Raw genomic sequence first — 19,627 nt, forward strand, 5'->3', positions numbered from 1 at the left:
CATATCAGAACAGACCTGTGACCCATTGCTCTAGAGGTTTGCCACTTTTCAGTGGCAAAATGTAACATGGATTTTGTGATTGAAATTACCATCTGTCCAGCTATACACAGGAAATTAATGGCTCGCTGTTAGCAAAAAGAGGACAGCTCCAGTTTAGACCAGGTGCCGGATTCACGGAAATGTCATTTAAGAAAAAAATTAAGAAAGTTCTTAATATATAATCTGGATAAATTATAAGAAGTTCATAAGAACGTTCCCAAGTGCAATTCTTGAAAAAAAAATATATATATTTTAGAAGTTAGCAAACATTTTCTTAAGAACATCATTTTTTTTCTTAGAATAAAAGGACAGGCTTTGACGTTGTCTGATCAGCCTGCTAATGGAGTTGCCTTGTCTAATAGCCTACAAAAACTCCAATACTTCAACACTGGTATATCGTAACAATAAATGTAACAATAGATGTTAGTTTAATGACATTAACCGTCATAGGACAATTTCCTTGGTGCAAACCATTTGATAACTTAATTTGACATGGAAGAAAAGAAACTAATTCTTCAGTAGACAAGAGCTGGATGTTCTTGTTGAAATTACTGCAAGGAAAATGTTCTCCTTGGGAAGCTTTATAATTATATCACGTCAGAAATTAAGAGGTGGTTAAATGGGAAAGGGTGGCGGAGGCTGTCTGCTCTGTGCCCAACTCCGATAGGGATGTGGATGGGGTTGAAAAAGAAAGTCTCAGCTTTTTAATGTTACAATTATTGGAGGGGACTGGGTAGCTCAGCAAGTATTGACGCCAACTACCATACCTGGAGTCGCAAGTTCAAATCCAGGGTGTGCTGAGTGACTCCAGTCAGGCTTCCTAAGCAACAATTGGCCCGGTTACTAGGGTGGGTAGAGTCACATTGGGTTAACCTCCTCGTGGTCACTATAATGTGGTTCTCGCTCTCGGTGGGGCACTTGGTGAGTTGTGTGTGGATGCAGCGGAGAATAGCGTGAAGCCTTCACACATGTTACGTCTCCACGGTAACACGCTCAAGCCACGTGATAAGATGCGTGCATTGACTTTCTCAGACATGGAGGCAACTGAGATTCATTAAATTTCTACATAAATGGCCCATTGCAACTTCAGGCTCAACATGAAAAACCCAGTAAATTCATTAAACATCTTGCCGCTTAGGATTTAAGCCAACTGTGAGGTTATCGTAACTTTAAGATTTTATTTACCACAATTTTGAAGAAAATTTTATTGGTGAATTTGAATGCTTATTAAGTTTTGTCTTAATTTAGAAATTAAGAAGAATATGGTAGTTAAGAAGGAATTTCTTCTTAAGAATGTTTTGTGAATCCGGCCCCAGATGTCTGTATCTGTGTGTCAGCATCTGTTGGTCAGCTGTTGACATGCTCTTGACCCCTCTTTCAGGATGGATTCATGCAGTTCTCACCTCTCAGGATTGCATGGCTTTCGGAGGGAACTTCCTCCATAACCTCAACATTGGCATGCAGCTCAGGTGAGTGGTTGGCTACACTCTTACAACACCATGAAAGTCCTGTGAAATCTCAATTGCTGTTTTGTGGCTTTAAGTTCATATATGTCATATATACCATCTACTGTTAGTGTACTCCTAAAAGCTGACAAAAAAAAACACATTTATAGTAGATATATGTATACCGTCTTTTTCACTGGTAAAGTGGAACAAAAATATGCTCTGCAGATTGAGAATGCTCTCTTCCCCAATAGCACCTACAACCAAATAGCAATAGCAAATAGTGAACAATATAGATACAATTTTACACGGAAGAACATGAGAGAGCGAATAACTTTAAGCAGATTAGTTCAAATGTTAACATTTGAAATTTTGACAGTTGGAGTTTGAATTCACAAACATTCCATTTCAGCCTTTTGGCTCATTTGAACATTGCGACAAAGTGTTGGGAATTTTGGTCACTTAAGGCCTGATACGGGAAAACTGGATATCTGATTGGTTAGAAAAGATATAGCACACCAAGTCAGAAAAGTCTAAAGGTCTATGCAGAGTTTAGTGGATATAGCTTGATAGCTCTAGGTGAAGTTTGTGTTAGAAATTTTGGAAAAACCCTTAAACCATGTCTGTAAAATAACAGTATGTTGAATGTTTTTTCAAGCCAAAATAATAATTGTTGTGCCAGGATGTGATTTAAACTAATGGCTATTTCAAGGTAGAAAATAAATTTCATAGGGTCTTTAAGAAAAGCTCAAGGTTTTTTTTTTTTTTTTTTTTTAATACAGCACCTTAGGTTCAATTAGTTGTCTATAGCCAACCCACGAAATCTACACATCGAAAATGGTCCTATCAAGCTGTGATTTTGGCTGTCTAGTGTTCTTAGATGATTACAAACTTTCCACCTTTTTCCTGAAGGTATTTTTTTTGTTATTTATTACCTTTTTCCCCCAATTTGGAATGCCCAATTCCCACTACTTAGGAGGTCCTTGTGGTGGCAAGGTTACTCGCCTCAATCCGGGTGGCGGAGGACAAGTCCCAGTTGCCTCCGCTTCTGAGACCGTCAATCCACGCATCTTATCATGTGGCTCATTGTGCATGACCCCACGGAGACTCACAGCATGTGGAGGCTCATGCTACTCTCCGCGATCCACGCACAACTTACCATGTGCCCCATTGAGAGCGAGAACCACTAATCGCGACCACAAGGAGGTTACCCCATGTGACTCTACCCTCCCATGTAACCGAACCAATTTGGTTGCTTGGGAGACACTGGCTGGATTCACTCAGCACACCCTGGATTCAAACTCGTGACTCATGAGGGGTAGACGGTTGTAGACAGCCCCCCGCCCCAGGTATTTAATTTGTTAAAAAATAAATGGTTGTCATTATCTATCTGGATCGCTCGTTTTGGAAGTTTTTGCATTGCGTCTCTAGACCAGAAAAAGATATTTCAGGCCATTCGAATCATCATGGCCAAGTGGTTGCTCAGGAAAACTGTAGATAGATTCTTAAGATCATCATATTGGTTTTTGGGCTTTTCTAGAACTCAAATCTAGAAACAAAAGAACTTAAAAGTTCTTTGTGGAACTTAATTTTTCCCAGGCTATAAAACACTTCTTTTTTTTTGGTTCTAAAAGCTAAACTCATCGCAACAAATAGAACAAATGCAGGTGTCTCGAGACACGTTTTTTTTTAAATAAGAATGAGGTCCTTCCAGCAAGTAGCACTCCAAAATAAATTCCTTTTTAAATGCATTTCTAAAAGTTGAAGTTTCTTTTCAACTTGACACATCACGCTCCTGCACAAGATGATGCAAAAACAGCAAGATGCAATGCAGTGGTCCAAGATGTCCATCTAGCGCATGTGCTTACATAGAAAAACAATTGAAAAACAGCACAGACTGACACAGAGATGTGTTTGGATTAAACAGCCTCTTAGAGTATATTCTTGACTTATGAGAAATCTATATTATGCAAATACTATAATATGACTTTTTACTGTATTGTGGATGAGTGAAACTAATTTGGTCTAATTTTAGGTGCTATGAGATAGAGCGGCGTCTTAAGACTCCAGACCTCTTTAAGTTTCCTTATTTTGAGGCAATTTGCTGGTATGTAGCTAAGAATCTACTAGAGATCCTCAAAGGTACGTCCTATTATATCACTCAGCATGTCAATACAGGTCACAGCAATCACTGGCCTGCTGACATTATTCCCTGATGTCCTTCTTAATCTGCTGTTTATTGTCTGTTATCAGAATCTCGAGAAGAGAACTACCTGCCTCCAGACTACCTGATCAAGGGAGTGAAAGCTTTGATCACTGCACTGAGGAACTGGCTAAAGAGAGAGGTAGAGGAACTAGTGTCTTATCACACCGGAAACTCACTTATTCTTAATGACATTTGTTAAGGCAAGCATCACTATTACTACTGCTCGTATATAGGGTTAGGGATTTGCCGTAAGAATTAAACGTTGTTGCGTAACTTCGTTGCGAATCATGTGTTATGTTGAGGAGATGCTATTACTTTTCAGACTTTTATTAAGCAATTTCTTTCAACAGTTTTGCCAGTCAGATGGTGAAACAGATGGGGGGGGTGGAAATCACACTTTGTCCTATTTTTAAATCTAGTGTAAAAGCACCTGCAATGATCAGACTGTGCATTGTAGTTCCCTGATGGAATAATGAGGCCACAGGCGTCTCAGAGGGGTTGATATCTGGTGTCAGTGGTACTGGGAGGGAAACGTGAGGTTTGCTCTCTCTGGCACAAATCCCTTATTGTCTGTCATATGTGCTCATCTTCCCCAGTTCACAGAGCCAGCCATCGAGGTCCCTGATCATATCAGACCCAACCATCTCATTAAAATGCTCACCAAAGAAATGCACTACCTTGAGGTATGCCAGGCTTCTTGAAATTTACTGAAATTTACCATAAATTCTGACCAGTCAAATTTGCACTTTTAAATGAAATGGCCTCTATAAAATGTAAAAACTAATTATTTGCATGTACAGTGTATGGCCTAACTCACACATCATGGAATAAAAATTGGAGTTTTGTGCAAGCACTTCCATATGAACTACCCCAACTTCCTTGTTCAATAGAAAAATTTGGCTACACAGAAATAAAATAGCTTTTGTCAAACCATTTATTGGGTCTTAAAATACATTTAGTGCAATTTTTAGGATAGATTATTTGTTTTTTGCTTAAACGTTGACATATATATTTATGAATACAATTTTATGAATAATTTGTTTTACTTTTGTAGATCGTGAAGTTATTTTATTTTAACTTGTAATGCTGTTTCCAAAACTAGGAGTATCAGAATGGGAATTTTGGAAACAAGCAATTGAAATCTCAGGAAAGCTTAGCATGCCCATGCACGAGGTCATCGCACGAGAGAGGGTCTCATGCAAGGAGGAACGCCAGGCGTCTTCGTGAGCACCACCACCACCACCATCATCACCACTCTAATGGCCCCAAAGTCCCCTCCAACCTAGATATCTTTGAGCAGCACACACAAGAAGTCTTAAAACAACTGGAGACAGGTCCTTATGAGGAGGTAAATGGGAACAGACACAAAAGTATTAATAATGTAAACATAATAATGAATGACCAGGGAAATGTATTGAGATTATTATAAGATTCATTCTCCTTTCAGTATGCATCCTTTAACATGAAGGTCAACAAGTTCAACAAGGTTTCTACAGCATCAGCTGCAATGGTGGAGCAGAGCTTGGGCAGTGACCTGCGTCTGGTTCTTTGCAATGGACGTATTATCAGGTAAACCTGATTAACTGTAAAATCAATGTACGTGTACATTTTAAATCTAGTGGATAACTTATCACATTGCAATTACAAAGTACTTACCTAGCGTTAATGCAGTTTATTTAATTACTGACAAATACGTTTCTTGGTGAACTTTTTTTTCTTTCTTCTTGTAGAGCTTTCAAAATCAATTAATTAATTTTTCTTAATTGCGATTTTTGCATTTACCAATTTTGGTACTTTTTCCAGCTCTTTGTGATTTCGAAACACTGGTTGGAGTAGGGTGAAACCTTTTAAATGCAATTTGTTGTACAAAACAACAGAAATCAAGTACTTAGCATGCTTCTGTGGTCATTAAATTGAGCCTTACAGAGGCTGCAAAGTCTTAACTATCAGGAAAACGCATAATGAGACATTGTCTGCAAGTGCTTTGCATGTGGAATTCAAAGTGAAGCTTGATACTGGCGTTGACGCTCTGGCGTGAATTGTGAATGCAGCTTCGCTACTGCTGTTGCGAAGCAGATAGCCGCGGTCTGCCAGCCGATTCATATTTTGGAGGATGAGAGTTTAAGACATTTAATGTGATGAATCGCAACCAATGGGGTGACTAGTTCTTTCAGTTAGTTAACCTTCCACACAGTCTTTGGGGAAACGTTTCTTGAATTGGTGCTATTTTAATGCATTCCTATCTTTATACTTCATACTTGTTTGGAAAATGTTAATGAAGCATTAACGTGGGTGCCTGGGTAGCTCAGCGAGTAAAGACGCTGACTACCACACCTGGAGTTGCAAGTTCAAATCCGGAGCCTGCTGAGTGACTCCAGTCAGGCTTCCCAAGCAAGCCTTATTGCCTGGGAGGGTAGAGTCACATGGGGTTAACCTCCTCGTGGTCAATCGTGTGGATTGACTGTCTCAGACGTGGGGGCAACTGAGGATTCGTCCTCTGCCACCCGGATTGAGGCGAGTCACCATGCCACCACGAGGACCTAGATTGCATTAGGAATTAGGCATGCCAAATTGGGGAGAAAGTGGGAGAAGTAAATGCAGAAGTATGTCAATTTAAGAACATTTTTTTTTGTTATAGTAAATGATATGCTATTTTAGTCAGTGTAAACATGACTAAAATTAATGAAAATTCCATGACGAGACATTGACTACTTTTAAAGGACTTTTTAGTCAAAAGACAAAAATTATGACTAAAATAACTAATGTATACTGCCTTGATGTAGAGTTTGTTTTAAAACTAGAAAGATTTTGGGAGGTATTTTTTCATCTTTATAGACTTTAGATTTTTTGTTTTTAGTTATTATTTGTTTTTATTTTGTTCATTTGGTTTGGGTTACATGTTTAGTTCCCCTTTCTTTCCTCTGGTTGTCCATGCAGAGATGACAAGCATCTTGGAGAAAAGAAAGTGGAGATAAATGAAAAAGAGGGTTCCAGAGATCCAAAGAGGGATTCACTCAAGATTAAGATTGTAGCAATCAAGGAAGAACAGGAAATGGATATTCACATGAACGAGGAGGCACAAGATAAGCACAGTCATGTCGCTAGAGAAGTGAAGCCTCTGTTCTTCACAGGTACCCTCAAAAGTCTGAACTTCTCAAAGTTAATCATCAAAAAAAAATATTTTTGGAAATTAGTGGTTACTAGAGTTCAGTTGTTATCTCATATGGAATCATGATGATTTTACACAATTTTACTAGAGATATAACAATATATCAGCTAAGCTGATCAATCAACCACTATTTTTGTCATTTTGTGAGTATTTGCATTTCCGACAGCTTTGTTAACACACTGCGCATTTTGCTTTTTTAAATACTTTTTAGTGATAGATCTTCATAAAAGAGACCGTTCAGATCTCAGGAATAGAGAATCAGAACATTCAGAGGTCTGCTCAGACTCTGAATCAGAGGAAGAGGAGGACACTACATGGGTATGTGAAGAATCCACTTAATGTATAGTAAGAGCTTTGGGTTTGAATTTAGGGTTCAACGTTCAATCTTATGTATGCAGAAAAAAAACTGCTCTGAGGAGGAATCAGAATGCTCCTCAGAGGAAGAGGAAGATGAAATTTCAAGCAGGCAGAGCGGAAATGACCGAAATGAGACCAAATGTAGCTCCAACTACATGAAAGACATTCATCTCTCCAGACAAAGATTTGATGGTTTTGAGAAGTGTCTTAAAAGGTAAGGCAGCAGATTGAGTTGTGTTATAATTCCATTTCATTATTGTATTGATGGACACAAATGTGTTGATTCATTGTTAGTGACCATTTTTATTTCAAATGACTTGAAAACTTGTCATTTTATAAACATGCATAGATATGACATCTGGTACATTTCTGTTTGATAACATATCCAGTGAACCCGCTACCTCACCAAGCACAGAAGAGTATGCCATCCAGGGGATGCTTTCTATGGCAGGGCTGTTGTATTCCCACCAATCAGAGGATCCCACCAGTTCACAGGAATCCTGGTGGTCCAGAACCAACCATCCCTCCCGAGACTACAGTAAGAGTTCATGTTATGCAGAGAGAACGAGTAACTAGTGATACAGATCCAAAACTCTTCCATATTCATCATATTTACCAGTGGAAAACTTAAATTCCTCGTAATGAAGAAGAAAGGCCATTGCTTTCTTGGAGACCATTGTCCTCACGTTATGCATTCTTGTACATCAGACTCATCGTTTCCCTTTTTTCCCCTTCTCAGATAGAAAGGAGGTTGTATCAGGAGAGGAGAACCAGGATTCAGACAGCAGCTCTTCCATGAGCAATCAGGTAAACCACTCGATGAAGGTGATATCCAAACTAGTGTTTCATATATCCACTAAACACAGGAAACATCTCTTGGAACAATCTGGAGTTAGGTGTCATGCTCATTTCCACAGTGGTGACAGGAATGGAGTGGAACATTAATTAGTTCCTGCTCACAAATTTAGGGTTCACTCCCATCTAGATTCAAGCCTGCTACCTTTCACTTATCTGTGTGGCTATTAAAAGGGACTTTCTTAAGCAGTTGATAGTGTCTCACTTTAAAGCATAAAAAAAGAACACACAAGTAACATAAAATTGGGATTCAGCCAGTGTTTCATACGTTACATCATTTTACTAACATTCATGTTTTCCTCTGTTCACCAGGAGTTCAGGGAGCGTAAGAATTCAGAAGGAGGTTGTCATGCCAAACTCAAGCATAGGATCCAGGAACACAAGAACTTCATGGACAGTCAGGGCAGTGGCAGCAACAGCAGCAGTGAAGCTTGGAGCAGTCGCACACACTCCCCAACCAATGGAGACAGCCCTACAATGAGCTACCAATACTGTGAGACATCTCTATCACCACCCCTACATCCCTCCAAGAAGCCTGCTTCAAATCCCCCACCAATCAGCAATCAGGCCACCAAAGGTAAAGTTTGTCGATTTAATGTCCATTTCTAAAAAATGTATTGGGAACAAGTATTTTAGTTAATTTTTTTTATTGTTTTTCTTTGTTTTCAGGGAAACGTCCTAAGAAAGGTATGGCTACAGCTAAGCAGCGATTGGGCAAGATTCTCAAACTTAGCAGACACAAACCCTTCTTTGTATAGAGCTATACAGCAGTCCCTACAGAAGATTTGGGATGCTGAGCGGGTGCAAGTGTTTGTGCACCTGTGTGAGTGCATTCACACAAACACTCATGGAGAAAGTGTTTTTTTATTATGTTCTACACACTGGGTCAAAAGCATGGAATTGGATACCAATCAACCCTTAAAGCGTGGATCTTCACGGCTACATTGATTTGATTTGAAAGGCATAAAAAGCACTTCACCCTAAATGGAAATGGATACCTGTAGGCCTAAGTCGACTGAAAGGAAATAAGGCAAAAAGGAAATAGAATAGCATTTTTTTTTAGGCTATCTGTTCTTAGATATGGTGTCCAAAATCTAATTTGCTCTACAAAAGCTTAGACTAGCATGATGCTAGTCTCCTTCCTGCTTTTTTTGTTGGGAGTCCATGTGACTTCTTGGATGTTGAATTGAAATCTCCATGACTTGGATATAAGGCGGAAATTGAGCGATTTAATGATTTCCTAAAGGTGCTTGACTTTTTTTGTCTTCTCGTTCTCTTACTGCATCCAATTTTTTTCTAACAAATTAATTTAGAAAGGGCAGTGTTCCTTGATAAACTTTCTCAAAAGATGAAAATCAACATGGGACGATGACTGCTTGAACTACCTGCATCTCTATCAATCAGTGGACTGAGTTCTCACATTTTGGGAGAAATTAAATTAGTAGAAAAAATATATATATTTTTGAGAGCGTTTGTATTAATCTTGTATTGATATATTTTACATTGCGTGCTAACTGCTTAGGCGCTCTGTGTATAGTTATTTGCTCCTGTATTGCCACCTAGTGGGGATCTGGAGACAGACTCCTAAATGTATGTACAGATTTCTATGTACCAGCAGGCATTTTCCCTTAATTTATTCCAGATTTATGTTGCTTTTCTTTTTTTTTTTTACAAACTTCTATAAAATGATGTATTTATTGCTTATGAAAGAGAACAATTACTTTATTTCTTTTGAGCATTGTAAGAAGGTGTATTCTCACTTGGGGTTGTACAGTGGATTTACTCTGAACCTGTTTAGATATTTGGTGCAAAAACTCAAACATTTTTCAAATTATCAACCATATATGTATATTTCATTGTGGGTGAGAACAAAAATAATGTTGAACCTTGGTATGCGAGCAGTATATTTTGTAATAAGATACAATATTTAATCAAAATGCCTGCCCATGTTTCCATTTGTGTTCTGTTAAACTAATTAAATTTGACCTCATGGTGTCTTGTTCATAGTATTCTTTTTTTTTTTTGGGGGTAAATGGTGACTCTGGCGATTGGAAACTGGTTTTGTTTGAACTGACCTTGTCTCTTGTTACTTTCTAAATGTCTTGTTTCATCAACATTGTAAATCATCAGCAGTGTAAAGTTTTGCTGTCTCATCAAACTGAAGCATTGAAACACTGTCAGAACTGGTGCTGTGTATAGTGAGGGGAAACAAATTGAGATGGCCACAGTGTGTGGTAGATTTGTACTGAAATGTACTTGGCTACTCCTCTTTTTTTTTTTTTTTTAACAAAGAATTGAAAATTTATTTTGCAATTAATTGTACCAATAATGTGTATGAGTCACTATTGAAAGAGGGTGACAGTCTCACGTTTTGTTAGATATACAGTTTGTGTGTGTGTGTATGTGGTAGTTTACTCTAGTTTTGCTTCATGTGAAAGACCTCAGGTAATTAAGTTAGAGCTCAAGGTTTTGGATTCCCTTTGATGAATGCCAAATATTGTAATCACAATGGTCAGGTATTTTCAGTTAAATTAGCTGTTTTATCTAATCTGATATACCTGTAGTTCATGTAAAATTTCAGTATAAGTCTGGTTACCTGTGGTAAATATCCCTATGAAAACCAAGCTTTTTGGTCTTTTGTTAAATGTTCTTGTAAAAACATTTCAGCAACTTCAGCTTGCATGTCCTACAAAAATGTTCAGGCAGTAATAACGCACATTCCATTGGCTTCCAGGACTTTTCACGATGGTTTTCATTCACTTTACTACTAAAGTGACTTGCTGAGGTACAGGAAAAGCAGCTCAGGGCTTTTTCTGATGGACAGCTTTGATACTGATTTTTAAGGGCTTCGATTGAATGGCTTCAATGGACACATTGAGCCAGCAAATGAAATCACAAAGTTATAATGAAATACTTTTGAGTATTCTAATGAACTTTTTGAATGAATGTTTGATATTTTTAACATGCTGTTAATATATGGCATCAGCCAAGGTATTCTTAGATTAAATATTTCATGCAAAGATACTCAAGCAGCATAAGTTTAGAAAACTATGAGGGCATTGATGTAGCACCTGTTGTTTTCTCTTAATAACTAATCCTAATTTGTTATGGTGCTATATGTCTGACCAGGATTTTGGCTAAAGTGCATATGCCTTGCAGTTGGAACATTGTTGCTCTCACCTTTGATTGAGCATGAGATGTTTGAGGGAATGGAGGTTTTTGTTTCTCTCACTAAAGTAAAAAAAATGCTGCACTGCAATAACCATGTCCTGCATAGCTATGTTACACTACACTGTTTTTATTGTTACTCTTTCTTATCTCTTACACAATAAAATATCTAAGCTTGATCAAAGTTTAAAACATTGCTGGCCTGCAGGCAGGGTTTGTACCATGCAGTGCTTGTACAGTATTTATTTGACATTCTCAGTTGTGTTTTCTGTTTTCTGGTCTTTCAATCAATTCAGTTTCTTTGTTTAAAGGTGTGTCCTTTTTTGATCATTTTCAATGCCCTAAACTGTTGACTTTTATATGGTTGTATAATTTTGTTTAATATTTTGAGACACTGTAATCCACATTGCTCTTTGAATTGGGATTTTCAGTTGCACAATGTGGCCTGTAAATATTAAACATTTATACGAGTGAATATGATGTTTCTCTGTGTTATTCTAAGAGATATTTAAGAATAGAGAGAATTGGCATGTTGCTAACTAGCTGCAAGACTTTATCCAGGAAATTACATCGGAAGAAAAATAATAATTTCATTAATTGGACCTGGAACCTGGCCATGTGAGAACTGATTAGATTACATCTTGGAAAAAGTAACTTTATAATGTATTATTATATTAATACTTTTTCCATCAAGCCTGCAATACATAAGTAAAATGTGATGTAAATCATATAACAAAATTGCAAATGTCAAAAGAAACCCGGTGACTAAAAAAAAATAAGAATTAGTAGTTTCATAATGCCAATTATAATCCGAATTGGACCTGTTTGTTTTGGAGGATTGAGGATTAGTTTGTTTTGCATTTGAGTTTATTTTAATATTAAAATGCAAAAGATTATTTCGATTTTTTTTTTTTTTTACCAATAATAAATGGATTATTCATAAAATAAATTATTTAAAAAAATCACATTTCATATATAAATTATTCTGATTTCAAATAACTAAGAAACAAAGTCGTAATTGTTATGTGATCATGGCAATCCTTTGGCACCATAACAGGTGTGCAAAACTTCCATCACTTCCCATCGTTTGTGCGCATGAGCGTACGTCATTTAATATGTTGCGTAGTCGCGAGCTTGTGAACGAGTTCAATAAGCGCGCGCGCGTATGTAGTGACAGTCGCCATTTTATTTAGAAAAATCCAAACCTAACCAAGGGAGAAAGCGACCTTTTTATCAATCAAGAACAGAACGAAGAAATACGACGAAAATGATCATCCGCACGTAATTTTTCCAGACTCGAGGTAACGCGTGCGCTCGTTGCAATCTGGTTTCCCTGGTAGTCTCACAAATTGCTACAGTTATGAACTGTTCACCGTATGTTCTGTACTCGGCTAATCTAACGTTAGCTGGTTAGCGTGTAACAGCTTGCCTTGCTGGTCTTAACGGCCAAAAAAAGTCACAGCCTCTGCCTTAAAAACTCAACTGGCTCAATACGTGTCGGAAGAAATCCTCCCACTGGTCCACTCTCGTTCGGTTGATGGGATCATTGGTTTGAATTTTTGAAAATGATCTGATTGTAATTCAGGCTCGTGGGGTGAGTGCTAAAGCTACATGGTCACTGGAATGATTTAGACAGTTTGTAGCCTTGCTCTGTGAGACCGTTTCCTCAGCCATATAGAAGTTTAGCAAGACCCTGACAACGAACAGTGTTGCTAGGTGCAATATGTACGGCTATTCCGAGTCACTAACATCAATTCACATATTATATGTTGTATTTGTTGCGCTAATATCACTATATCATCTGATTTGCCAAATCGTCGCATATTATGTTAATATTTGAATACCAGATATTAGCCAAATCCTTTAAAATATAGAAATGTTGTGGAAGTGTTTACCTGAATCGTTTACGGAGTTAACTTGCACGAGGAGATCGTCATAGTAAGGGGAAACTCGGCCCTTTTTGTTGTGCATTTTACAGCCTTTATCTCTAAAAAAAACTGAGCTTAATCCTCGTGTTACTGTCAGCTAGATGCTCCAGTTTGGCATGTTGCACACAGTAAAGGAAACATGCTAGTGCTCAGTCACCGTTCGAAACAATGAGGTTTAGACTGTTAGCTTAGCCTAGTTCTTAGCCAGCTTCAGATTAGCATGTTTGATGTTGAAACTGTCTTGATTCGGCGATTAAAGGTCTACCCGAGGCTCTTTTCGAGATAACACTGTAGATAGGGCGATGAAAGCTAGCTGAAGATCGGTTTTAAGTTAGATTTTATAGATTTATTCATAAATTACAAGCAGCTTGGAAAGCTAGCATGCTAATGGTGTTGTCCAAAGCCAAGTTGTGAGTGTTTGAAGGTTTAAAGTCAAATTTACGTCATTATCAACTATTTTGTTGATGTCATTTGCAGGATACTTATTATGCAGGTCAGTTGTTTGTTAACGTATTTTGCTCATTGGCTAGGCATTCGTGTAGTTTGGGGGCTAAACATATGGAGCTAGAACTATAATTTGCGTTTATAAACGCCGTTAATTATTTTTAAGAACTTTATTGACTGTCGTCACTTTAAGCTTTTTATACAGTTGGTTTGCATGAAGTTTGATTGAACGTGACTATTGTGTAAACAAGTCTTGTACTTTTTATCAATTGAACTGTGTCTAACCGGCATTCAAAAAAAAAAAGTTACAACATTGTTGAAGCTAAGGACGGCTTTACTGTGCCACGAAGCGCGCGTACTATTTTATCACTGTAAAAAAAGACCCTTCAATTTTACGCAAGGACCGTGAGAGTCTGAGGATAAAATATGACTTTCGGTTATGCAGCTGCACAGTTCAGTTTGTTACTTAGATAAATCTGACTGGAAATTGAAACCGAAGGACTGAACCCACCCAAGCTTAAGTATTCAAATTACCAAACTTTACTGTTAAACTTTAAGGGTTGTTTTTTCAGCATACTGAAAGTGGGATAGGGAAACATTTGGTCTAGAGAGGTGTTATTTCATTTTCTTTTCCCCCATTCTTTTAAGGTGCACTCAGTGAGTTTGTCCTTTTACAGAAAGAAATGAATAGTACATTTGTTATAACAACATAAACATTTATTAGTAAATTAATGCCTAATAAAAGCCGTTTTATGTTACATGGTGCAGAGTCAACTTGTGTTGACAAACCTAATATAACTCTTTATCTCAGTGACCCATTAACAGGATAAATTAAACTTGGTTGTTTGTGAATAGCGCATTTTTGCTATGGACCCTTTTCTCACTCAAAGTTTTGGAAAGCGGAATTAAATGATTGCAGTGTAAACTTAAATAGTGGGGAATGGGAAACCACGGCAAATATAATTTTTGCTTGCTCATTTTCTCCTACATCAAAAAAATAATGCCACTATAACTTACCAAAAATCTAGGGTATTTGCAGATTTGCCACTCATCATTTTCACATGCAAAGGAGCATGTGATTGGCCACAAAAGTTTGACAGAAGTTTGCACCTCTACAAAGGGGCCGATTGGACCAGCTATACGTAATTTGCAAGTTAGCCTAGTTGTGACATAAATGGGCTCTAAGTCACAATTTACACACAACTGTGTTGCACCATTAAACTTCGGTAGAATGTAACCCTACGTATGAACTAAATATTTACGGAAGCCTCCGACCAGGAGTAACGGTTGGAAATAAAAAGCAGACTGATATTTTATGGCATCAATAAGCTCATGTTCTGCGTGACAGGATTCAATCCTTTCAACATTCAGTATGATGTTGACATTAACGAGAGAGAACTTTTATGCGGCTCTTCAGCATGAAACCGATCTATAGTAGTTTTCAGGGTGCTTCGCCCCAATGTCAAGTTTCAACACATTCAAAATGTGTATATAGGATATTAAAATGAATAAATGCCTATTTTTACAGCCTGTTGTATTAGTATTAATTTATCACCCCTTATTTTAGATGGTTACATTTATCAAATCTACTTTTATTACGTATCGTGTTTTAACGGGTATTTAATTTATTACAGCTGACAGTTACACGAGGAAACAAGGTTTGAACATCAACCATAACGATCAAATTGAAATTCACAGGTTTTTGACACTACTTTCTCAAATTTGAAGGCTGTTTGTTGGATCAATACAGGTAAACGTCATATTATGCGACTACGCGTTACTTTACAGAGCTTATGACTTACTAGTTAAGTCTTACCTTAAGAACAGGTGCTGACTTGGTTACAAACTAACTAGTAGTTACTAAGCCCTTAGTCTGAAATTTACGTCCCAACTAATGGAAGACCTTACACACAGCTGGTGCAACCCTACCCAGTAGTGGTGAACCTGCTGCAAACATTTGGCTAGAGTGGAAAATTTGCTGCAGGTTTGCTGCAAAGCTCATTTGTATGTGAAAATGTTCAGTGGAAAATTTGCTGCTAGTTTGAAAAATAAATTGATAGCCATTTAATTACGGCTCTCAAAAGCTGTATTAGAAACCATCGCATCTGTGATAATCTTTTTACGAATTCCAATGCAATATGACAATGTTATAAAAATACTGTAAATTGCAAATGTGAAATAGTTTGCTAGATTTACGCTGCTAAGTAAGGCTGAAACGTGTCAGTCTATGAAAGGGGTCCATGGTATCAGTAACTGAAAACAATGGCTTTTGCGGAATACTGTATGTACTCCGTTAGGTGTTGGTCAGTCAGTCACAACTTCCGTATTGACCAGCATAACATCAAGCAAAAAATACTAAGTGCACCTGTCACTTGTGTTTGAAGCATTAGTTTTATTTAGAAGATTTACTTTGCAGCCTTGCTACCTAATGTGCGCTTCCAAATAACTTGAAATCAATGCTTGTTTTTCCAGATGTCACCCACTGAATTGCACTGAAGGACGTTACTCTGAATCAGCATCCACCCAGATACTCTGCCTGTTGGACACCGGACACTTTATACACCTTTTGGGGGGGGGAGGGGGCGGCCGACAGAAGTAACCTATCACTGAAGTGACTAAAGGGGAATAATGGTGATTTTGCGCCGGGCTCGGCCGCCTGCTTCCGCCCCAACCAGCAATGAATCTTGACTCGCTCTCGCTGGCTTTGTCTCAAATCAGTTACCTGGTGGACAATTTAACTAAGAAAAACTACAGAGCCAGCCAGCAGGAAATACAAAATGTGAGTCCATTTGTGTTTGGTACTGCGGTTTATCTCTCGTGTACAGGCCCAGGTGAAATCTATGGACTTTTTGTGCATTTTCTGTGCATGTTCTGATGGAAAATCTGCGGAATTCTTTGGAAGGGGTTTAACTATAGGAAACTTTGTTAAATGAAGCAGTGTTTTATACACATTTTGATGACTAAAAGCATCATTAAATTAGCCAAAATATTTAATAAACACATGTGGGGAGTGGTGTATGACTTTTATGAATTACAGATATCATAATTCTGCAGAAATCAAGAGTTTCCTGCAAAGTTATGCATTCACAGATTCCTTCAGTGCCTGCTCATGTTTACATTTTGGGAGTAGTTTGTGTTGAAGGGTTCATTTCAGTGGGGAAGACCAGAGCTGTGTACTCACAACCTGATTCATCGCTTTCCCTCAGATTGTGAATCGTCACAGCCCCGAGGCAGACCGGCATCTATTACGCTGTCTCTTTTCCCATGTGGATTTCAGTGGCGATGGTAAAAGCAGTGGTAAAGATTTCCACCAGGTAATATTTAAAGTCCTCTTTTTGGAAATTTGACTCCTTTCAAAACTGGGATTTGTTTTAATGCCTTCATTTTTGTCTTCGCTGAATCATGTTTTTGCTGCAGACACAATTTCTGATCCAGGAGTGTGTGTCTCTTATTACAAAACCAAATTTTATTTCAACACTCTGCTACGCCATTGACAACCCCCTGCACTATCAAAAGGTATGCAAATCTTTCTGCCAGTGTTGACTTTTTTTAGTTGTCTTTTTTTTTTTTTTTCAGATCTGCAGTTTCTTCAAGGTACCTTTTTGCTAAGAGGCCGAAACAGATCACAGATATTTTAACACTGATCGGCTGATACAGATTACCGATATTCCTTTTAAAAGTGTCAATTGCCACACTTTTGCATGTTAAATGAGGCAGTTATAGCATGCGTGTTGTAGGGAGTGAAACAGAGAGCGTGCATACTCTCTCAAACTGTCTCCATCACTCCACATACCGTCTGTTGCAACTCACGTTAGGTTACATTTGTGTTTGCATGTTTTTGTTTAATTTTTACATCTGTTTGCAGTGTTTTTCCTATCCGTGTCTAACTGTACAGCACAATTACTGCTGTAATGACTCATGAAAATGGGCACCTTAATATTCATTCACTTTTTAAAACATATCAGCAGATTCGTCTGAATTACAGCATGTCTTAAGTGTAAATTTGCGAATGCTTGGAATTGCTAATAACTCATCCTCCGGTGGCCGCAATCTCATGCTTTGAATTCTGCGCAAATGCTTATTTGTTTAGGTAGCTGTTTGTCTGTAATTTTGTGCATGCAGCAATAAAAAAAAAACTGGCCCCTAATCTAGAAAATCGATCCATTTACTAATCGTGATTCTTGAGCCAAACGATTATAAAATCGTCTCCCTTAAGAAAAATATATTTTTTTTAATTTGTATTTGTGCAGAGTTCCATATTAACAGGTTTTCTCACTGAGAAGTTTTGTCTCTTTAATTCTTTGCATTAAATGACTAAACGTATCGCCGTTACAGCCATCAAGCGCCGTTTGTTGTCTGTCGGATGTCAAAATCCTTTGCTGTGATCACTGTTCCTGTTTTTATCCATAATCTGTTGTGCAGAGTATTTGTCAGAAGTCTTTCTGAGATTCTGTCTGACACTGCATTAATAAATAGTTTAGCTGTAAAAAATTTGATAAGCATCCAACAATTTAAACTACATGTCGCACCCCACAATATTTAACAGGCAGGGTATTCATGCGCAGTGGCAGGTAATTTAGCACATTTACTCGCCACTGTCGACAAGAAATGCCACTAGACGCAAACATGTGTGCTTGAGGAAACACGCCTGATTATATTTTGAAGAACAGACCAAAGACGTCCCAGTGATGGGCATGTCTGAATTGTCAGGTGAATTGTCATGTGTCGTAATTCAGTAAAGCCACAGAAATGGTTCTTGAACAAGTTTACTCTTTAGCCTCCTTTTCTGTTGCAAAAATATCATTATGATAATAATGTTGTTGTATTTTATATTCTAAAATAACTAAATTAGTTTTGATAAGTTGAAATGATATATTGTATGTATTTCTGTTTTGAATAGAAATGGTAATAATGCAGCCTTGTACATGGGTTCTTTTATAGTCGCCTAGCTCAGACAACTCACTGACTGGTCTATTTTGTAGTTTTGTACATCCCTACCTTTAACATGCAAATTATAATTACAGAGTGAAAACAATTGTAATTTCAGACACCACTGTTCTTCAATAGACATTTCTTTGAGAAAAATTACTTTTAAATCTTTTTTTATATCAAAACATCAAACTGAAAGCCCTATGTATTTCAATATGTATTTCAATAACTTCAAACTGTTGGTTTGTCTCAGAGTTTGAAGCCATCACCTCATTTATTTACTCAGCTGAGTAAAGTTCTCAAGCTAAGCAAGGTCCAGGAGGTAGGCATACATTTTTCCTACAAATTGTTTCAATTGTCTTTTGTGAGAATGGCATTATAACAATTTCTTGCTTCCACCAGGTGATTTTTGGCCTTGCACTGCTGAACTCGAGCAACGCAGACCTTAGAGTGTTTGGTGAGTTCTCGCTATATGACTTCGTTTCAGTTTCACTTCTGCACCATTTAAACGTTCTATGAGGGTGTTGGCACAAATAAAGCCCAGTTTGCTTTTTCACAGCTGCTCAGTTTGTCAAGCAGAAGCTCCCAGACCTCCTCCGATCGTACGTTGACGCAGACCTTGGAGGGAATCAGGAAGGTGGCTTTCAAGACATTGCCATAGAGGTTCTGCATCTGCTCCTCTCCCATCTTCTTTTTGGCCAGAAGGGCTCCAGTGGAGTCGGACAAGAGCAGATTGACGCGTTCCTCAAAACACTGTGCAGAGGTCAGTATGAAAATGTTGAAACTGACAAACAAAATAATGGAAGGTGCCTGCCTCCAGTTATTAAGTAGAAGTCTAACAGACTCCATTTAGATACGTTTTCTGGCATGAATTCTGTTCACACGCTGTGTTCTAGGGAGTCTTTTAGGCTTTGTTGACACTGCAGGGGGAATTGTTTATTTTAGTTCATTTTTATACATTTTTAGTTTAGACTGACTGTCCAAGCTGCAAGTTAGAAGTAAAATTTTCTCATAAGTTATATTCATAGTAATGAGACAAACAACCTTGTGTTGATTCACCATGTGTGAGACTTCAGCAATGGATATT

The 19,627-nt window shown here is 37.8% G+C and overlaps 2 protein-coding genes across 4 annotated transcripts in view; both read left to right on the forward strand.

The window, feature by feature from the left end:
* The window catches only part of LOC127640720 (lysine-specific demethylase 7B-like), a 32,552-nt gene extending 22,463 nt beyond the window's left edge, over positions 1–10,089 (forward strand). The window contains exons 8-20 of the mRNA XM_052123431.1: positions 1,421–1,508; positions 3,520–3,626; positions 3,738–3,829; positions 4,287–4,373; positions 4,793–5,038; positions 5,138–5,259; positions 6,628–6,821; positions 7,071–7,177; positions 7,258–7,430; positions 7,606–7,754; positions 7,956–8,023; positions 8,384–8,648; positions 8,741–10,089. Coding sequence (XP_051979391.1) covers positions 1,421–1,508; positions 3,520–3,626; positions 3,738–3,829; positions 4,287–4,373; positions 4,793–5,038; positions 5,138–5,259; positions 6,628–6,821; positions 7,071–7,177; positions 7,258–7,430; positions 7,606–7,754; positions 7,956–8,023; positions 8,384–8,648; positions 8,741–8,829 — 1,787 coding nt within the window. The 3' untranslated portion in view covers positions 8,830–10,089. The remainder of the gene's footprint in view (positions 1–1,420; positions 1,509–3,519; positions 3,627–3,737; positions 3,830–4,286; positions 4,374–4,792; positions 5,039–5,137; positions 5,260–6,627; positions 6,822–7,070; positions 7,178–7,257; positions 7,431–7,605; positions 7,755–7,955; positions 8,024–8,383; positions 8,649–8,740) is intronic.
* Positions 10,090–12,415: 2,326 nt separating this feature from the next.
* Positions 12,416–19,627, forward strand: part of LOC127640718 (CCR4-NOT transcription complex subunit 1-like) — a 48,156-nt gene continuing 40,944 nt past the window's right edge. For 2 of the 3 annotated variants that reach the window (XM_052123424.1, XM_052123426.1), the window contains exons 1-7: positions 12,416–12,540; positions 16,084–16,390; positions 16,818–16,925; positions 17,029–17,127; positions 18,794–18,862; positions 18,943–18,997; positions 19,100–19,303. In XM_052123424.1, coding sequence (XP_051979384.1) covers positions 16,289–16,390; positions 16,818–16,925; positions 17,029–17,127; positions 18,794–18,862; positions 18,943–18,997; positions 19,100–19,303 — 637 coding nt within the window. In that variant the 5' untranslated portion in view covers positions 12,416–12,540; positions 16,084–16,288. Of the gene's footprint in view, positions 12,541–12,596; positions 12,834–16,083; positions 16,391–16,817; positions 16,926–17,028; positions 17,128–18,793; positions 18,863–18,942; positions 18,998–19,099; positions 19,304–19,627 lie in introns of those variants that run through there. The other variant, XM_052123425.1, reaches the window with a different exon arrangement.

This window comes from Xyrauchen texanus, chromosome 49 (assembly GCF_025860055.1).
Source record: "Xyrauchen texanus isolate HMW12.3.18 chromosome 49, RBS_HiC_50CHRs, whole genome shotgun sequence".
Classification (NCBI taxonomy): domain Eukaryota; kingdom Metazoa; phylum Chordata; class Actinopteri; order Cypriniformes; family Catostomidae; genus Xyrauchen; species Xyrauchen texanus.